At 34.2% G+C, this 22,774-nt stretch overlaps 1 protein-coding gene across 2 annotated transcripts in view; it reads right to left on the minus strand.

The window, feature by feature from the left end:
- The window catches only part of Faf2 (Fas-associated factor 2), a 293,787-nt gene that overhangs the window by 227,785 nt on the left and 43,228 nt on the right, over window positions 1–22,774 (minus strand). For both annotated transcript variants that reach the window (XM_090404809.1, XM_090404808.1), the window contains exons 2-3: window positions 17,330–17,398; window positions 6,159–6,262 (exon numbers count right to left, since the gene is read on the minus strand). In XM_090404809.1, coding sequence (XP_090260935.1) covers window positions 6,159–6,262; window positions 17,330–17,398 — 173 coding nt within the window. The remainder of the gene's footprint in view (window positions 1–6,158; window positions 6,263–17,329; window positions 17,399–22,774) is intronic.

Consider the following 22,774-nt stretch of genomic DNA (forward strand, 5'->3'; position numbering starts at 1 on the left):
TACTTTTGTTTTTTTCCAATTGATCCTGTGTGCAGGGGTATCCAAAGCATTGTCTGCCAGACCAGACTTCTCATAGCGAAAGTGCCGGATATATTTTTTGTGTTCACTGAGACGGATGTCCACAGTTCTTCCTGTCTGTCCATAGCAAGCTCGATGACATGAACAGGGCACTTCACAGACTCCTGGATGTGATAAAGGAGTGAATCTGTCCTTAGGTGAATGGATGAGAGTTGCCAATTTCACATTAAGTTTAAATACAGTGTGTAGTTGGTGTTTGTTAATCACCCTAGATATCTTTTCAGATGTGCCTTTAATGTATGGGATGGAGATAGTTTTGTTGTAGTCTTCTGTGGTAGATAGTGGGGGGGGGGGATTTTTGGGTGGCATTTAGTAATTTTATCTATCTTAATGGGGTTATAGCCATTGGTCAGGAAGATGTGATGCAGGTGAGAAAGTTCAGCAGTGAGAGCAATGTCATTGGAACAAATTGCTCTAGCTCTATGGGTTAGTGTTTTTAAGATACCATATTGTTGAGAAGGGCAATGGTATGATTGTTTGTTTGTAAATATCTCCTGTATGTGTGGATTTTCTATAAACCGAGAATGATAAGGAACCTTCTAGAAGATGTGTGTTCAGTGCATTCAAGAAGGGCAGGCAGTCATTGGCTTCTAGTTCCATTGTAAAGTGGATTTTAGGGTGCTGGCTATTTAGGTGCATTAAAAATATATTCTATGTGTCTGGGCCATGTGGCCAAATAGCAAACACATCATCAACATGGCAGTGGCCAGAGACTAGGTTTGAGAGAAGCTGTGTTGATAGCTATCTTTTCCAGATGTTCTATGTAGAAGTTGGCTAAGGGGGGAGAGAAAGGGGAGATCCCATAGCTGTCCCATCTAATTGTTTGTATTGAAAAATTTACAAATGAATGTGGAAAAATTCCACGTTCGTTTGTAATGGAATTAAAATTCCAAATGAATTTTTTGGAACGAAAAATTCGTTTGGAATTTTTCACTTAGCTCCAGAAACAGCCAATAACATCAGACTTGACGTAGTTAACATCCTCTCCCGGTCGTCACCTCCAAAAATTAATTTATCTTCTAGACAACTCTCTGCCCTCAGAAAATTATGGAAAGAAAAAAGTATTGTCATCACCAGAGCTGATAAGGGTAATGCTACAGTCGTCCTTAACGCCTCAGAATATAATCGGAAAATGGATATTATTCTCTGTGATCGTGCTACTTACATACCACTTGAAAATGATCCCACAAAAACTCAAGTTAAAAAATTAAAAAAACCTACTTAAAAAAGTGTCCTCCTGGCCTCCTGACATTACAAAAAAAACTCAAACCATTCGGTTCTCTTCCCCCTCGTATATAAGGTTTACCTAAAATCCACAAACCTAATTCTCCCCTAAGACCTATAGTAGATGCCACCAAATGCTCCTTGCTACAAATTGTCAAAGCAGCTGGCTTACTCTTTGACCCCCCCTCACTGGTCTTACCACATCATGTAAAAAACTCTACCCACTTTAAAAACTTAACTGAAGATCTTACTTTGACATCATCTCATTGTTTACCAATATTCCCCTAATTGACACCTTAACACTCTTCAAAAACGTTTTCCCTTCTGATATCTTAGAGCTTTTTTCCTTTGCCATAACTCTGGTTTTTTTCTTGGAATAACAAAATCTACAAACAGATAAAGGGAACTGCCATGGGTTCCCCCCCCCCTTTCACCCCTCTTGCCAAATTTTACATGGAAAATTTTGAAAAACGAGCCATAGACTCTTCTCCTCTAAAACCTTCTATCTGGCTAAGATATGTAGATGATGTGTTCTCTATTTGGCCTCATCACCCAGACACATTAGATTCCTTCCTCAGTCACCTCAATAGTGTACATCCAAGAATCCAGTTTACAATGGAAAAGGAAAATAACAATAGTTTACCCTTCCTAGACACCTTAGTAACACGCCTTCCTAATGGTAACCTTTCTTTCTCTGTATATAGGAAACCTACTCATACAGGCAGATACATTCACAAACTCTCACACCACCACCCCTCTCAGCAATATGGTATTATTAAAACTCTTACCAATAGAGCCCACAATCTTTGTTCCAGTGAAACTGCCCTTTCAACCGAACTCAAACACATACACAACACCTTCCTTTCCAATGGCTACAGTGACTACAAAATTTAAAAAATAATCAAGTCCTTCCCCATTCCACGACCATCTTTTCAGAAGGACTTCAGAAATGCCATCACCATACCTTACATCCGTGGTACATCAGAAAAAATAGGCAGATCATTAAAAAAGTACAACCTCCATACAGCTTTTAAGCCCCACCGTAAACTTGCTACCCTTATCCGTTCCACCAAAGACCAGCTCCCTCCTCTCTCAGTGCCTGGAGTATATAGAGTACCTTGTGCCTGTAAACTGGCTTACTTTGGACAGACAGGCAGATCAGCAACCATCTGGTTAGAAGAACACAAGTCATACATCTGCAATCACGATTATGTCAATCTGGCCTTGCAGACCATGTTTTGGATACAACGCACAGGATCTCCTGGAAAAAAAACCACCATACTCCACCATAGTAAATTCAAAAAAGAAAGACTATTCTTTGAATCTGCATCTGCACTCAGGAATCAACCGAATTTAAACAAATACGGTTGCATTAAACTTCCCAAAATTTGGGAAACATTAATTATCAGAGATCCCACTTTGCATCCTAGGCCACCCTGCAAATGCGAGGACGCACTGCCTAGATAGGACTTTAGTTTCACTCACTATTGTATTATATTCGTGTGTGTGTGTTGTTACAAAAAGTTTTTTTGTAATCCCTGAAGATGTCTCTGTGACGGAGATGAAATATTGGAAGTATTAAAATTGGTTAATCCTTTCTCAGTGCTGATAATATTCCATTAAACTTCCAACATGAGTGATCACTCTGTGAGTATTGTCTAAGTGGAGATAATGCAAGCAATGGTTCTGATAGGGAATGATATGAAAAAAGGTAGATGAAATGGAAGTACAGGTAACCCTCGTATAACGTGGATGTTAGGTTCCATAGAAATGCCGCATTATATACATTGCGTTATGCGAGACTCAGATCATATGGAAAAAGTAGGGTTTGGTTCCGGAAATCGTTTTTTTTTAATTATATAAACAACAATGACATACCCAACAAAAATATATTTTTATTTAATTCTTGTAATTCATGTAAGTTAAGAAAACATAAACTATGAAACAAATATATAGTATAAACTTATAAAATTACAAATTGTGCGTGAACATCATTGCACATAATAAAGTGCATATTTCAATCATTATTGCTGTCTTCAAAATCAACATTTCGTAGATGTTCTTTACTTATGAGTGGCCGGACATCATCATCACTTGAAATCTCTTGGACATCATTTGCACAATTCTCATTGCATACTTCAGCTGGTTTAGTTATCAAGAAGTTAGTAATAAGACCTTGCTTTGCTTACCACTATGCTGCAATTTTTATTAAGTTCATAATATGGAGCTAAACAAATATTCAATTGTCTCGTGAATTTTCAGGAGCGCTCCATTGAGGGATCATTATCCATAAAATAGCTTCCTAACTTTCTTGCCAAGTCCAATCTTTCTGCTAATTTCTTTAAACTGAATTTTTTAACGGATTCATCACAATCAGAATCTTCGGCAGAACTTTCCCTGCCATTTAGTTCGACGTCATCTATTAATTGTACCAGTTCCTCCTCATTTAAATTAATTTCCCCATCAATTAATTCACTAATTTCATTTTCAATCATATCGCAAAAGCCCTCTAAGTGGCCATTACTATAAAAATAATTTTTTTTACATAAAAAAAAGCATTACATATTGTATGTAACTCACCAGAAAATAAAGTGCTCAGCTTGCTTAACGCACTTATGATTTTTAATGCGCTTTCCTCGTAGAAAACGAAGACAACTTTCAACAATAATAAACACTTTACACGGTAAACAATTGACGTACATGCATGCTAAAGGGTATTTCCCCTAATATAAATTTGCTACTTATCGCTACATGCACGATACAGGCAGACACAAATTTAATGAATATAAAATTTGATATTTAAGTCGTGTGGTGAAAAATATAAGAAAAGATAAAGGGTTACTACAATTTGTAGACACGTTATATCGAAACTGTGTTGTATAAGTACTGCATTGAACAAGGGTTGCTACAATTTGTAGACCATGCGAAACCGTGTTGTAGAAGTACCGCGTTATATGAGGGTTATCTGTATTTAGAAGAAATCACAATGCCGTATTTACATGCCAATGCCAACAATGCCATTAGCCTGTGTGTTACAAGGAAGTGCAAGAGATATGGCATTATCTTTAACCAGGATGTTTAATTCAAATCTCCACTGTTGTGGAGATTTGAATTAAACAGCTGAAATATTTTACTTGTTCTATAATAATTTCTCCACTGAGAATGTAATTTATATTTTCTGTGTTTCCACCTGTTTTTACATTTTATTGCTAATTTTTACCAGAATTAATTAAAGAATCTTAAAGACTTGTATGGGATTTATTTAGGGTATAATGCTCTTACATAAAGAACAAGAGAAATAAAGAGAACCTTATCAGAGGACTCATGAGTAGTACAAAGCACAGCACAGCATTCAAATCTCCACAATAGTGGAAATTTGAATTAGGCAGTCCTCTATTACATAAAGGAATTTCTAGTGAATTTCCTTTTAGCATAACATTCCACCTATGAGGTTTAGTTGGGACTTTCATTAGTTTGTTATGAGTAAGTTTGTAATAACAGTGTTATAATAAGAGTGAATCATCAATACCCACTTTAGGCATTTGAATTAGCAGGTTCATATGTGGAACGATATCAAAACCTTGGTTGAAATCCAAATAAACTGCATCATTACCATGACTATTTCTCACATGACTGTGTCCAGCTCAATAAGCAACCTCTCTGTCAAAGATACCCTGAATACAACAATGTTCTAACTTTTATATTACCTGATGTAAAAAATATATAGTTTACTGTGAAGTATAACATAATTTCTATTACCTTATTTACAATGCTCACTAACTTATCTATAATTCTACCCTGAACCTTTATGAACTTGACTAATTCTTGCAAACTCTAAACTAAGAAGTGTCTCAGCAACTTATTAAAAATAAGCAAAAATGGAGTTATTAAATGCAACATACATACGTTCACTACTAAGAGGATATATAAACTTGGACTCTTAAATTTGTTAGAAAGCCTTTTTTTTTTTTTTTGCATAACAGCTTGTTTATACCCAATAATTCTCTTGCAAATGTTTCTTTCTCTCTATCTCTCTCTCTGATAATGATTTTGCTGTAGCCATATTGTTTTCTTATCACAGCAGATACTGAAGGATTGGAAGGAGCCAGAGTTACAAAATAAAACCAATTTCAACTGTTAATACTTGAGAATTTTTAAAATTCTGTTTTAAATTCAGTCATGACTAATATCACTTAATTTTTCTGTAAAATTTTCATTTAAAATACTGTAACTTTGGATCATATGTATATCTTAAAAAACAAACTCTTGCCACAAAACATTGTGTATGATATAACTAAACACCAGATGATCATTCATTTTATGCATCTCTCAATCTATGCCAAAGTTCAAGGTGTAATTGACACATATTACGAAATATAGAGCACATGAAAGCTGCTTTTATCAAACAATAACTTGAATAAAATCTCCTGCCTATGACAGCTATTTACATTAAATTTTCTATGTTAAAGCACAAAAGTTATTGTTTTTACAGGATTTTGGGAATAATCCAATGTCCTGGAACTAATTCATTTTCAGAGTGCAAAATTGCTGTTCATGGCTTTTATCAAAATGTAACATCTGCAAGCATGGGGAGGAGGAATAGGAGATAAGTTTCTTCTGTTTGTTCAGCTCTGTCTTAAACGTTGCATAAAAAAAAAATTTAGAAAAATCAGTTAATGCTGATAATCTGTGGTTAATGACACTCCTATATTTGATGCACCTGACTTATTGATTCCTAAGGGTGTTAATAATATTCAGTATTTCTGATTTCAAATTTTCCCTCTGAATCTCTTAGAATAGTAGCAAAAATGTTAAAGACATTTTAAGCATTATAAACAATTCAAACACTAAATAACCTTTGATCAGAAGGAGTTGTAACAACTTGTGGGATAGCTGGCGGTGGAGGTTCAAATACTGATGGTGTTCCTTCTCTCATATTTAAAGTGTCTTGCACTGCTACCTACAAAAAGTTTTAATATTTATTTAAATCAAACACTGTAACAGAAAGTTCTGAAGTGTTATTTCATTTCAATAATTGTAAAAGTTCTGAGGTTAAATGCCATTATATCTTGTAAATTATAACAGTTCTTAATCAAAACACAACCAAGAGCAGACATATAACCAAACAGAACTCTCTCCTTTTATGGCCAAATTTTCAAAATCTTTTAAATGTCCATTATACTAATAAAGCTTAACTATCCCAATATAAAAGGCATAAAACATGATAAATAATAAATTGTTTAAGTTTATTTATATATTTACTTAGGGAGGCTTCATTCTCATAACATGTAAGGCAACTCATTACAAGCTATGTAGATTTAGTAAATGCAAAAGATGTTGTAAAAGCTAACTTAATCCAAAGAAGTAGAATGTATAAATAGTTACTATCACTATTAAAATAATGCAGAGATCTGACTCATTTCTTAATGTAAATCAACTTCTTATCTTCTCAAAGTGTTCCCCCTTCCAAATACCACTTGAAAACTTAACAAATAAAGATGGACTAACAATATGAAATGATTTTGCAACATCAAAGTGTAGTCTGTATTGAGTGAAATCTGAACATGAGTATAATAGTATATAAGTGAAAATCATGCCAGTGGAAAGCCAGCTACTAGAATAAACCAAAGCCTAATGTGGAATAATAACTTCAAGTGGAATAATAAATTAGCAAATTTTAAACAGAAAACTGGAGAGTTCAACTTATTAATGCTCATTGCCTGATGTGCTATGAATAACAAAAATAAAGTAGTAGATGAATTCTTTGAGGCATTACAGGTCATCCAGAGAATGCTTACTACGGAGATAGTTCCTCTTACTACAATTAAATGGAGTCGAGGTCAGGAATAGTGCTGTCTGGCAGAAGAGTCAAACAGGGGAGTAATATCAGTAGAAAAAATCACTCATCATTTAGAACACTCATAGTTCTATTGAACTGTACTGATTTTTTGAACTCTGATGACTTTTGAACAAATTGCTTCACCTATAAAGATCAAAATAAAGGTTAAACCAGTTTTGAAGTGGACTGTGGTGTGCATTATGAGATAACAGAGCAACTGGATGCAAGTCAACAGGTCTGTTTCTACATTTTGCAGGACCCTGTGCGAAATGGAAAAGTGGGGCCCCTGAAAGTTAGTAAAGTTTATGGAAATTTTAAATGGAAGAATATCTTGTTAATTAATTAATTAAATCAAATATGAAAAATATTTATGCACATAAATAAACAAGTATGCTCTTTAGCATCAATTTAAGTAAAGGGAAAAAATTAGTTAAAAAATAAATGTGTTTGTATGTACATGATATATTATTTTATTATGTAAGTACACATTATCATATATACACACCAGAACAATGATTTATTTAATAATATAAATAATAATATAAAAATATGAAAAAAATATCCATTTTTACTATAAAGAATGAAATATATATATAATAACTTATAAGATTTAAATGAAATCTTAATATGTTAAATTTTATTTAACCTAATGCACTTATCAATACAATCATTTATAACGCTATCAAAATTCAAATTTTTTGCAATTTCGTGCCCTATAGATATTATTGCCAGGGACAACAATCGTTCTTGAGACATAGAAGATCCCGAATAGGTTTTTATTAATTTTAATTTGTAAAATGACTTTTCTGCTGATGCGACCGTAACTGGACTGGTTAATAATATTTTAAATGTCATAGTAATATTTGGATAAATATCTGACAAATTATTTGCAATTATGAATTTTAAAATATTAATGGGTGCATCTTCTGGAACAATATTTCTAAAATAATTAATTCATTGTAAAATTCAGATTCATCAATATCTGTATTTAATTTTTGATACAGCTGTTTGCAGCAAAATTTTAATTCATTTTCTATCATTTTTCTTATTAATTTCATATCATAAAGAAATCCCAATGATTTTTCGTGAATTTCATACAATTCAAATCTTTGTTTGTTAGATTGTAGAGCAGTATCTAAAATTACAAAAAAATAAATTTAGCCTAAAATTATCTTTGTTATCACCTATGTGTGATTCATCAGGCGTTTCATAATGCAAAAATACTTTTCTTTGACGTACTTGACTTTCTTTAAATTTAATTTCTATTTCTAATAGATTTGACAGTTCTTTAGCAATCTCAAACATCTATCAAATCCTGATATTCTCTACTCTTCAAAGTACTGTACTAACTCTTTAATATGCTTAGTTGCTACGTCTATGGGAATTTTTGCATTTTGTAATACTTTACTTACTAAATTAACTTTTGAAAAAGCTCATACCAAATTACAATGCTTAGTATAAATTCGAATGAATCTATTTGTTCATATATTGAAACCACTTCTACTTTGATAGTATTATCTGATGCAGTTTTAAATAATTCTTTTAGTGCATTTAAAAATTCTGGAATTTGAAAACGTACAGCTCTAACTGATTCTATTCTACATTCCCATCTTGTATCACAAAACAGTTTTGAAGTTAATTGTTTAACAAATTTCTTTAATATGTCCCAACGTGAAGTTGAGGCAGCAAATAATGTATATATTTTTTGTATAACATTAAAAAAATGTATTGCTATAATTGATGATTTTGCACCATCCCCTAAAATCAAATTTAAATTATAACAGGCGCAAGGGGTATAAAATGCCTTTTCGTTTTCATTTAAAATGCAAGCACGGACTCCCTTATATACTCCTTTCATATTCTCTCTGTTATCATACCCTTGCCCTCTACAATCTGACAATTGTAGATTTAATTCATTCAAAAGTGATTTTATATTTTCATATATACCTTTACCAGTAGTGTCGTTAGTTGGTAAAAAAACGTCCATAAGTGTTCACGAATTTCAATATCTGTTTCAAATATATGTAAAAATCTAAAAATTATTGAAATTTGCTCCTGATGACTAACATCAGGAGTACAATCGAGAATTATTGAATAGTACTTTGCCTGTCTTATCATATTTCCAATATTTTGTTGAATTTTGGTTCCCATATCAACAATTAATTCACTTTGTACAATGGGGTGATAGATACGAATTTTGTTTCTTACCTATAATTTTTTTCCTCGAACATCGCATTAAATGATCTTTTAATAGTGGATCAAATTCTGCAATTAATTCTATGATTCCAAAAAAAATTACCATAATGGGCTATGTACAAAGCATCAAAATTACCTCTAAAAGCTAAATTATGTTTGGATAAATAAAGAATTGCTGCTACTATTCGTTTTAAAACATTTCTTAACCATTCTGCTTCAAATTTTATGACATTTTGATTTGCCTGATCAATTGTATTGTGATTTTGTAAATGACATTCCATTTGTGTCCATGAATACATGCATTTCATGTGCACTGGATTTCGTTCAGGCGACTTTAATCTTTCACTTACATGTTGCTATTCAGAAAAGCCATTATTAGATAAAAAAAATTATCATCAGAAGAAAATAATTTGCAGCAAAACCAAAAAATAGAGTTGGAAGAGTTTGAATACACACCATCTTTTGTTTTGCTTCTCTCCGTTTGCAATTGTCCTAACATAGTGAGCTGTGGAAAAACACCTCTTGTTGTCATCTTTTGGAAAATCATTTTCAGTCAGAGGAGACGGTGGACCACATTGTACAATTTGTGTTAGTGTTGAATTGTTGAAAATTTTGGGCCATGTTGCTGGATCATCAATAGTAAATAGTTCACCTTCCTCTGGTGTCTCAGTTTTAGGATCTTCAATACTCATTTGACCAAACGTGTCATGTTCTCCACTTCCTTTGAGTATTTCAGAACTCTCATTATTAATTAATATTGAAGCCGAAGAACTGTTTGTAGTTATTTCAGAACTCCGTTATCAACTAATATATCTGAACAAAAATATGAATTCAACTTCATAAATTTAAACAGTGAATTTCTTTGACGTTCCTCAGCCGCTTCTTTTTCTGGTTTTCTCTTTCGTTTTTCATGCCCACTTAGGTATTTTCTTCCATAATAATCTCTCTCACAACTAGTCATACTCTAGAATTAAATACGATAGATTTAATTATAAAATAAGTTAATAAATTAAAACAAAATTACTTACCTGATAAATAAAATATATCTAAAATAGATAATATTAGAAAATAAATAAATCTAATATAGATTGAAACCTGCTATTGAAGAAAAATTCTGATGTCGGATAACCTAAAACCAGTTTACAAAATATATTTTTTAAGGTGTTTTGCAAGTAATGTCATATAAAAAAATTGCCATGACAGTACGTGTATATACTTACTAGTTCATAAAATCATGAACTAAAATAAAAAAAACTCCTTAAAATTATTATAGACACCTATTTTAAAATGCACTTTTCCCTATTTAATACTATGTTATACAATATTGTTATATATCTTAGAATAGTTTCAAATACTACCGCTACGATCTTGTTTCGCTTATTAATACAAAAATAGTTGGTTGTAAAATTATATACATATATTTTTCTATATAATAATATTTTTTAATATAATAATTACAATATTAATTTATATAATAATTTTTTAAAAATTGATTTTCTTTTTTCAATTTTTTGTGCTTTGCAGGGCCCTGTGCAACCGCACAGGTTCGCACACCCATGAATACGGCCTGCAAGTCAACTATTTTTTTTATAAAGATATGAAAGAGTTATTGAGGAGAAGAGGAAAAAAAAATCCACATCTGGATTATGAGTATTATTGAGATGAGTAACTGTGATTGCAAATAATTTAACTGGCAGACTGTACAGAAGAAATGGATTGCAGTATGTTGATGTTGGGATTTGTACTTGGAGGAAATACACTTAAAATGGATTTGGAAAGAAACTGTATAGTGAAAGAGCAAATATAAATAATCATGGAGGAAGTTCTCATTTTTATGTGCACATTAAGGCAAACGACCCCAAGAATTGCTAATTTTCATCACCATCATCAAATTCCTGATAGGTACCCTTAGGAATGTACAGGATACTATCAAAATACTAATAAAGTATTAGTACTTTGATAGTATCCCATACATTCCTAAGGGTACATATCAGTACAGTCTGCCGATTGAATTATTTACAATCACAGCTGTCTCTGAAGTTACTCATCTCGATAATAAACTCATAATCCAGATGTGGATTTTTTTTTCCCTTTTCCTCAATAACTCTTTCATATCTTTCCAAAAAAATAGTTGACTTGCATCCAGTTGCCCTGTTATCTCATAATGCACACCACATTCTCTTCTCAGGAAGACATGATGCCATGTAGGGTTTAATCCACTTCAAAACTGGTTTAACCTTTATTTTGATCTTTATAGGTGAAACGCAATTTGTTCAGAAGTCATCAGAGTTACATTACTCTAATTTCAAATCAACAATTTTCCACCAAATTAGTCTTATCTGCAGAACTCCAGCATGATCAGATTTTTTTGACCTTCTAAGGCTCTTATAACTGCATCAATCCACCTACATCTTAATCTTCCTCTGGATCTCTTTCCTGCCATCAAACATTTGTTTCGTTAATCTTTCCTCTCCCATTCTGTTTTTACCATCTAAGATTAGCTCTGCTCACACACTGCTGAATGCTAACAATGTCAAGTATCTTCCTAATATCTTCATTTTTAATAAGATTCTGCCATTGATTGTCATTGTTTACTCAGAACTCTCAATCTGATCTCCAGTTTTCTTTAATCAGCTGTTTAATTTCTTACCCAACTCACAGATCCCTTCGTAAAACTTGGTTGTAACACTGTCTTATATACAACTAGTTTAGCGTTTAGACTAATTTCTCTAATTTTCCATATAAATTTATTCAGCTTACTCTCCCACAATACCAGCTTCGCTCATTCTGTTGTCTGTTTCAATATTTAATTTGGCATCTTCACTAAAAAATTGTGCTTAAATAGCTGTAATGTTCTTGTTTTATAGATTCCCCATTCAGAATACAGCTGATGTTTTCAATGTTCCTGCTTATTTTCATAGTCTGTCTTTTTTTTACTGCTAATTTTCATATTAAATATATTACAGCAGTTACTCTAGTGAAATCTTGAAGACTTGTACTGGATTTATTTAGAGAAAAGTGTAAGTACAGCCCTGGGTGGAGTGCTATTGATGATAGAAAAAGAATTATGTCAATACAAGGTAGCTGCAAGAGGGAAATAGTGACAGTGGTTTTGAGGCAATATGGTGTGAGACAGAGGTGAAGAAATACTCAGTCAGATGTTGTTATAGACCTGGTAATGTGGATGGTTAGTGACTATGAAACATATAATCAAAATGTCCAAGCAAATAAGAAAAGGCAAATCATGAGCAATTCTAATTACGGCAATATATACTGGGATGATGAGATAGAACTGGAAGTAAAGAAAACAACTTTCTCGAACTTTTTGAGGGACAATTACCTCAGGTAGTATGTAACAGAGAGCACACAAAAATTGACGGTCTTGGATTTAATAATCTCATCAGAGGATCATCTTTCAGTTGGTGAGAGTGACCATGAAGTGATTACCTGGGTAGATGCCAGCAGTGTGAGAACTTCTGTGAGGGAAAAGTATATGTGGAACTACAAGGTTGGAGATTATGAGTGAGCAGTGCAGGAGACAACTTGTAGGTGCAGCATGGAATGAGGAGTTGACTGGAAAGGAGATCAATGACATTTGGGTGATTTTCAAAAACTATCTAGTAGAAGCAACGTGAAAATGTATTCCAAGGGTCAGAAGGTTAAATAAAATAGATGAGAAATGGATGAATGAGAAGATTAAGGCAATAGCATGCTTAATTCACCTTAATACATCTCAATTCGAATTGGTTCAGAGGAAAAAGGCATTATGAAGGCAACATAAGAGTGGTAATAATCAATTCCATGAGGATTACAAAGAACAGGCAAGTAGAGTGACTTGGTTGGTAAGGGTAGCAAAAGTGAAGTATTAAGCCAAAAAAAAAAAAAAAAAATCCTAGGGAGTTCTTTCAATATATAGTTAGCTATAAAAATAAAAAAAAAATAAAAAAAAGAATGATTATGAAAAGAAAAGAAAAAACTGGAGAAAATGGTATAAGAACTGCTGCTGCAAAGGATATAGTTAAGATATTTAATGAGCAGTTCATAAAGGTCTTTCATTCTTCTGAATGGGATATCATGGACAGTTTGAGAGCAGTAGATGATGATGATGAAGAGGAGAGACTGACTGTTAGTGAGCAAGAGGTATATGGGGAATTGAGCAAACTTGAAGTTAATACAAGGGTTGTTTGAAAAGTTTGGTAAAAAATAAGTTAAACACATTTTTTTTGGAAAAAAAATCACCTTTATTTCTCAACATAGTCTCCATCAAAGTCTACACATTTGGTCCAGCATGTTTCCAATTTTTTCATCCGATCTAAAAAGTAGGATTTGTCAAATTGTGAAAAATAGTCATCAACAGCCTTGATGACATCCTTGTTTGAAAAAAAATTTTTCCCACCAAGCCAAATTTTTAAGTCTGGGAACAAGAAGTCACATGGGGTCGAGTCCAGAGAATACAGTGGATGTGGGCCAATTCAAACCTCAATTCATGCAACTTTGCCATTGCAACGGCTGATGTGTGGGAAGGTCTTGATGAAAGAGCACTTTTTTGTGTGCCAGTCTTGGCCATTTTTTTCTTCAGTTCTTCTTTTAAATAGTCCAACAATGACACATAATAGACTCCTGTTATTGTCTAACTATTTCCAAATAGTTTCCAATACACACCTGAGTCCAAGCAGCAGTCAAAACAGTGAACAATACCTGGTGAAAGAGCACCGAAAAAAGCGAAGACCATTTTGTCAGCTGGGAAGGTGATGGCCATTGTTTTTTGGGATTCCCATGATAACTCCTCGGGAATCCCAAAAAACATGACCATCACCTTCCCAGCTGACAAAATGGTCTTCGCTTTTTTCGGTGCTCTTTCACCAGGTATTGTTCACTGTTTTGACTGCTGCTTGGACTCAGGTGTGTATTGGTGGATCCAAGTTTCATCTACAGTCACAAATCGATGCAAAAAATCCTGCGAATTGCTATTAAACATTGCCAAACTCTGCATTGAAATGTCTTTTTCGCATGCGTTTTTGATCGACAGTCAACAATCGCGGCATCCATTGCGCACACAGCTTTCTTATGCGCAATTTTTCGTGCAGGATATTATACACGTTCAGTTGAGATGCCTACAATCTCAGGCACTTTCACTCGGCAGTCTTCCATAACAATACCATGGATTCTGTCAATCATTTCCTTCATAGTGACCTCACTCAAGCGTCCGAAGCGCACTTCATCTTCGATGGACTTACGATCATGTTTAAACTCATTTATCCAAAAATAATGCTGATCTTTAATGCTGAAGCAGAATCCACATGAACGGCATCTAACTTGGCTTTGATCTGCACAGCTGTACCACTTCTTCAAATAAAAGCGTTTTATTACTGCATGAAACTCGTTTTTCTCCATTTTTATGAAAAATGCAAACACAGTCATTTTAAATGTTTGCCAAATGCGAACTACGTGTTGCACGTGGCTAAAATTTTTCCAGGGGTCATGAAAAAGATGATACGTGCCAACATTGGTATGAATGAACGAATTGTGTCACCGGTTATTGGAAATTTACCAAACTTTTCAAACAACCTTTGTAGGCTGTAAGACTTGATAATATATCACCATGTATTTTGAAAGAACCAGGGAGTTGACATCTGCCTTGACATATTTGTTTAATATGAGTCTTACAGTGAGTCATCCAAAGGAGTGGAAGACATGATTATGCCACGTCATAAGGGAGGTGACAGAACTCAAGCATCAAATTATAGGCCTGTGTGTGTCAATTGTAGTTAAAGTGTTGGAGAGGATGGTGAAAACTAGGATCCACAATTGGGTTGACAAGAGTGGTATTATCTTTGACGGACAGCATGGATTTGATAAAGGTAGGTCATGGTTTAGTAATCTACTTACTTATTAGAATAAGGTGACAGTTTCATTGGACAAAGGCGATGGATACACAGCAGTATACTTAGATTTTACCAAGGCTTTTGATAGATTATCACATGATAAGTTGATATTCTAGAACAGATGGGGTTGGATATTAGACTAGTGTATCAGTTCCCAACCAGTGTTATGCATACCCCCCCCGGGGGGTACGTGCTGGGCCATTCAGGGATACACGAAAAATAATCAGTACTGGCAGAAAAACAAGTAAAGTAAACAAAATGCAAAACGTTAGTTATGGAACAATAAATAAAGTTTGAATCACCACTAATGGAGACACTTCAAAACTAGTTCACATTAGCGAATGATGATTGGTGAGGGCATGGCTATGAACCCCTCCCCAAACCACTCTTCTACCAATCATTACACACAGTTCATGCATCATTTTTGTCACCCATCCTCCTTTCCAGAACAAATCAGAAATGACCTTTGCAATAACAAACCTTCCACTGACTTCCATTTGCAACATTTCTAGAACTTCTCCAAAAACCTCATTTCCACTATTTTACATTAAGATAGGCACTGAACAAAAGTGTCAGTGTTTAAAAACAAGGGGTACAATTTATAGAAATGGGTTTAAAAGAGGTACACAAGTGGAAAAAGGTTGGGAACCATTGGACTAGTGCATTAGATTGAGGTTTGGCTATCTGATAAGTATCAGCAAGTTGTGTATGGGGAAGCAATATCTCAGAAGAGTCACTAGTGGCGTGCCTCGGGGTTTTAGGGGCATTGCTGCTTAACCTGTATGTTAATGATATTGGGGAAGATTTGGATGGAGATATTCAGTTGTTTGCAGATGATGCAGAGTTGGGACAAACTATGAGGAATAGAGCAGAAGTTCTGGCCTCACAAGAAGACTGAATGGATTGAATGAATGGGCACGAGAGTGGGGATGCAAGTTTGATGTTGTGAAATGTAAAGTTTTAAAATTTGGGAAACAAAGATGAAATGTAGAATTTATGGTTGGTGAGGATATACTGTTGGAAGTGGAGGAGGAAATAATAGATCTCTGGGTGATGGTGGATAAGGATTTAAAATTTAGAGGACACACTGCCAAATTTTGAACAACACAAATTCTGGGAATGATGTGAAGGACACTAACTTGGTGAAGTAGTGAGGAGATTCTTGTTCCATTGTATTAGGCCATCTGGTTTTCAAAAGGCCAAAGAAACGTTGGAAAGGGTCCAGATGCAATTAACTAAGGTAGTTTCTGATCTCTGGAATGTTGAACATGAAGAATGGCTGAGAAGATGCAATCTACAGTCGAGTGGATAGGAGGAAGAGGGGTGATATGATAAAGACGTACAAACTGGTAAGGGGTTGTTATAGGATAAACGAAGAGATTCTTCATAAAATGGTTGGAGATTGGAGAGAACAAGAGGTCATCCCTGGAAGCTATATAACGAGGATGTGAACAAGGGAGTGACAAGCAGATTTTTTTGCATGGAGTTGTGAATGATTGGAATGACTTCCTGAGAGTGGGGGTGTCTGCAGAGAATTTGAATGTGTTTAAGGCGAGGTATGATGAGCTGAGTGTATGACAAAGGGATCTCCTAGACGAATCTGACTCCATGGGGTTTTAGGATAATAATAATAATATGTAATCCTGTTTGCATTCCTACTGAAAATTTTCTACAAATGTTCTGTTACTACTTTTTTGTTTAACACTCTTTCAAGGTAATGATTCCAAGCATGTAAGACATCCTTATTAGTTTTCATGTCACCTTTATCATCTTTCATTGATTTTACAGTACTTTTTCCTCACTTCTAGGCTTTTTCAATAGCATCCAGAACATTTTGCCACCTGCTGACTTCTTGCCATGAACTTTTGGTATGCTTTCTTCCTTTCCAGGACAGTTTTCTTTTCTTCTGTTCTCTTCTTTTCCAACACGGTTTTCACAATTTTCTGTCTGCAATTGCAGACAACTTCATCACATGCCCCCTATCTGAATTAACCACAGAAATTGTGAATTATTTTTTTAATATGTAATTACATAATTTATGTGTAAAATCATCACAAAAACTGAACCTATTCAAGAGGAAATAAATAAGAAGTTCATTATATCTCACCTCAATGTCCCAATGGTGATTCTGAAGTATATCTCTACATCTGCCCATATCCTCGATTCCTGTTAGATCCTAGCATAGAAAATTTAATAAATATATATATATACACACACATCTACCCTATATATATATATATAAAATGATAAGCCTTTTTATGTCACATTTTTTGAAACGTTTTGAAACTCAGGGGCTACCCTGAGTGTTGAATCTTCAAAATTCGAGTCATCAGAATTCAAGGAGAACCGGCCTACCAGTCCGGAACTCGGGGGATTGGGCGCCGTAGGTGCCAGGGTGGGGAAAGGGGTATCCCCTTTCGAGTCTTCAAAATTCGAATCATCAGAATTCAAGGAGAACCGGCCTACCAGTGTGGAACACGGGGGGGCTGGGCACCATAGGTGCCGGGGGGAGGTACCCCCTTTCAAGTCTTCAAAATTCAAGGAGAACCAGCCTAGCAGTCTGGAACACAGGGGGTTGGGCACCATAGGCACCGGGGGGGGGGGGGGCTAGGCACCAGGGGACATAGCCCCCTAGTATATACACACACACACACATATATATATATACACAGGGCCAGCGGAAACGGGCATGCAGAGCATGCGGGCGCCGCCGCCAGGGAGCAGTTCATAAGTTAATTTTTAAGAGACAAAATTTTTATCATAAAAACAAAAAATTCTTAGAATGATCAATATTAAAATAAATAAGGCCGGATACACCGAATAAAAATTTTAAAAAAATTGTATATTGCCGCCTCTTTGATCAGCCGGCTGTTTACAATTTGCAGCTAGAGCAGGGATACGTTCTATAATTTTCTAAAACCGCATAAAACCGAAGCAATGAATTAAAATAAACCTAAAATCGCATAAAAAAGTTTACGAAAATTTAGGAAAATAAGAATGCCTAATTTTGTTTTAAAGCTTTATTCATTTAATTTTATTGAAAAGTAACATTTTTTTTTAACATTTTGTCATCAGAATTATGATCGCTATTAGACAATATTCGGCAATGTTTGCGAACTGGTGCAAAATCACTTCTATCACCAAAAGAGAAAGTCAGCGCATCAGATCTGTATGGTAAAGGCAATGATTCTTCACAAAGAGAATTAACTTCACCCTCGTTCTGTGCTGATTTTTTTTCTTTTGACAATGTAATCAGTATTAAACTTTGCGATGATGATTTCACTAATTTTTTATAGAGCTCATGATATCCAGACATACAGTTCTTCAGCTCACGTTGGAATTTAAAGGCTCGTTCAGAAGTTGTGTCATTAACAAGAAAATGATTTTCCAATTTATTGCACAGTTCAAGACCTTCTCGAATTATATTTGCAGTGAGGGGGACAGGTTTTTCTTCCGCTTCACTATCGTTTTCTGGATCTTTGGCAATATCTAAAGTTAATCGATATCCAATATCATCATCATCACTTAAGGCATTATCCACAAGATGTTTGCATGGTTGCACTGTTTGCAATACATCCAGGCTGCTTTCCAGCAAGCAATTAAAGTTTTTTGTCTTATTTCAGCGATAGCAGATGCAACATGATTTAAGCAGTCCAAAATAGAAAATTTTTTCCAAACGTCAGTTACTGTTAATGATTCCTTTTCTAGTTTATCCAATATAAATTGAAAAGTGTGCTTAAAGTAATATTTTTTTAAAAGTAGCAATTATGCCTTGATCTATGGCTGAATAATGCTTGTTGTAATGGGTGGAAAAAACACTACCTGCACATTTGGATGTTCTAAATGCAGATGACTTGGAGCATTGGCAACAATTAATTTGGCTGTAACAAATATGACCACATTGCCACCAATTGGTGAGAGTGATCATAGGGTCTTGACTTGGGAGGTGGCTAAAGGTATGGAATTTTCAATTAAGACAGGGTACATATGGAATTATCGGGCTGGAAAGTATGACAAGCTTAGGAGTTTGATTGGTTCAGTGCCATGGCATGGCACTGAACCAATGCAGAACATCCAAATGTGCACATTTGGATGTTCTGCATTTAGAACATCCAAATGTGCACATTTGGATGTTCTAAATGCAGATGACTTGGTGCATTGGCAACAATTAATAAAACTTTAAAATCGAGAAATTTTTGCTTCATGTATGTTTCCACTTCTGGTACAAAGCAATTAATGAATCATTCAGTAAATACAGTTGTTACCTAGGCCTTTGTATTAGCCAACCAATGTACCAGCAGTTGTTTTAGATCTTTGCCTTTCAGAGCACGTGGTCTTAGAAATCGATTTACCAGGAGGGGTTTCAACATTCGATCTCCTGATGCATTGCCACAAAGTAACAACGTTACTCGATCTTTGCTTGCTTTAAACCCACTTGCTTTTTTTCTCAGACTTTGCAATGTAAGTTCGACTAGGCATTTTCTTCCAAAACCAATCCTGTTTTGTCAGCATTAAACACTTCATCGGGGGACAATATTCACCATCTTCAATAATTTTGGATAACTTCACTTAAAAATTTTTGGCTGCTTCTTCATCTGCTGCTGCAACCTTGCATGTAATCTTAACGTTAAGAAGTGCATTCCTTTTTAAAAACCCAGTTTACCATCCTTTGTTAGCCGAAAATTCTTTATCAGCCTGGGAAGCAGAAGTAGACGGCTCCAATTGCTTCATCTGTTCATAAAACCGAAGAGCTTTTTTTTTAATTAAATAACCACTTATAGGAATTCCCCTTGAGTTAATTCTTTAATCCAAATTTCGAGCGTTCGTTCCATATTTTCTAATAAAGCATCTCTTGAGTACGATGATAATTTGGCACTTAGTTTTGTGCCAGAAATGGCAGATTTTCTTATTACGACTTCAATCTTTTTAATTGCTCTTATAGTAGATTCGCCTAAATTAAAATGTTTACCAATCACCATAGATCCCTCTCCTTTTGCTAAGCGATCGAAAATTGCAATTTTCATTTCCAAAGAAATTGCTTTTCTTTGGTGCTTTTTTCCCTCCATTGGGCCAAATTTAATTATTAATTAATAATCAATTATTAATTATTAATAAAAAATCAGCTAAATTAACAATTATTAATAAATGAATCACAAAATAACGAAGGTGTTCCATAAAAATTTCAGGATTTGTGAAGTGTTTCTGTCATAGGAAAAGTTTGGGAAATGCTGGATTACCCTATTATCGAAATGGATTCTCCTTCTGTTGACATGCGCAGAAGCGTCGAAAAGTCTTGTATCTGTGGACGTGTACTATAACTTCAAATCCGCATAAAAAGTGACCAAAGTGTACACACATATATATACACACACACACACACACACAAACATATATACACATATATACACACACACACACACACACATATGCACATACACACACACACACACACATATACACTAGTGGCCAAAATTGTGGAAACCTTTTGGAAAAAAGTGTATTTATGAGGTTTGATGGCTCATAACACTTTTTTTTTTATGTAATACCATAAAATTATATATCAGTGGAAAGATAATTTAATCAAGAGTGCAATGCAATAAAGGTTGTTCAATTATCTGTATTCTATGAAAAGTTATAGCCAAATAATCAGAAAAAAGAAGCACAACTTGCTTAGGTTGATATGAAGTAGCTTTCCTTCATTTGAATGTAGCCAATGAGCATGAGTGTTTAGAGAGCCAATCAGGTGTCATCTTGTTTTGACAATGAGCTAATAGATTCAGCTATTGATGTCATGTATTGGAGCTGATTGTTATGTGATTGCTATCAAGTTGGTTGGGTTTTTTTTTGTGTTCTTTCATTTAGTGAGCTTGTAAAATGTAATAAAATTAAAGAAATGGCACAAAGAGTTTACTGGTCACCAAGAAAGCGATGTAAAATAGTACTATTAACCTTCCTACCAATTGAGGTGGATGAAATATCCAGCCCACCATAGCATTCTGCATGGATCAAACTTCATCGGCATTGTACCTTTCATCCTGCCATTACCTCCCTCCACTGTTAATCCCTTTACGGCTATTTTAGAGTTATTTGTGGATTAACTGTCAGTGCCTGACCAACAGTTTGTGTCACCTGTCTTTACACATTGGAATTTTCTTTACTGTCCTAAAATATTTGACTTTTTTGCCTCTAAAATGATTTATTGTGTTTCTTCCCAAAAATTTGAAACGAATTTCACATGTGCAAAAATAATCAATCCTGAAATGACTCGATCAGCCTTTGCAATGAATCTATTTAGTAGTAGCAAATTTGCTGTATTATTCTGCTGTATTATAAATTTATTCTTCAAATCACTGCAACAGCACTGGTTGTTCCAATATAGAAACAACTTTTTTCGCGAATTTTCAGATGTATGCATTGAACATATTATGTCACATATTTATATTTTTAAATAATATTTATTGAAATAAATCTGACCTTTTGCTTTCTTTCCTAGCAAAATACCGTTATATGGATTATCACATTTCAGTTTCAGAAACGAATCATTTTTTTTTTTGTTTTACGAACAACAAACGATGTTATATTGCATAACTCAGTTTCTGATTGTGAATCTTTTTAGTATTGAAAATTTATATCCAGTGATGTTTTAGCAGGGATTCTTCGCCTTTTTTTTTTTTTTTTGTAGGATGCACATTACTATAATATCCGGTGCGCCGTAGATATGTTGAAAAATAATATGAAGGATATCATATATAGAATAATTCAAAATTTATGCTCATTTTGAATATTTGCTAATGCTTACCCCCCCCCCCCAATCCTTATCCTCTCCTGAAATTCAATTACATAACCACTCTAAATTTCTACAGGTTCTAAAACGTTTCCAGACAGTATTCAAAATCTATTACTTCATTTTACCGTTTCGACAAAAGAAATAAGGCAGTAATATTGTTGTACCCTGCAGCTTCTAATTCAGTACTATTTCTTTGCAATCTAAAACCAGCTGTTCTACTGTCTGCTGAAATGATTTGAAATTTTAAAAATACTATGCTATATTTTCACCACATAAAATTGTTTATATGCATACCACACAAAAAAAAGTTCAGTAGTATTATTTTAGTTTCTTTTTCTTAAAATAATCTAAATATTTTTACTTCTACTTATGCTTCTGGTTGCTATTTCTGAAGTAATCTACGTCTTAGAAATACTTGTAGTAATCCTCTTAGCTGGAGGGAAAGGTAAATGATTAGATTACTTTCAGTGCTATTGAGAAAGAAAATTGAGAACGCTTAGCTAGAAGGGACACTAAAGTGCCTCAAGCTATAGTGCGAGATACATCAAGAATGTCGTGTTTCGTTTTCATTTGTTGATTAGTAGACATCCTAACATAGAAAAAAATACAGACATTTCTTTTACAGGCTGATACAGTATTTATGCTGAAATAAGTTCTTAATTTATAATGATCAGTTTCATTTTTATTATCGAAAAATTATAAATTATTTCATATAATTATCTTGAAAAAAGAGGACTTGAATTATTTTAAAAGAAAAGGAGCATA

Source organism: Typopeltis vanoorti, chromosome 15, assembly GCF_054136105.1.
Source record: "Typopeltis vanoorti isolate ZY-2024b chromosome 15, IOZ_Tvanoo_1.0, whole genome shotgun sequence".
Classification (NCBI taxonomy): Eukaryota; Metazoa; Arthropoda; class Arachnida; order Uropygi; family Thelyphonidae; genus Typopeltis; species Typopeltis vanoorti.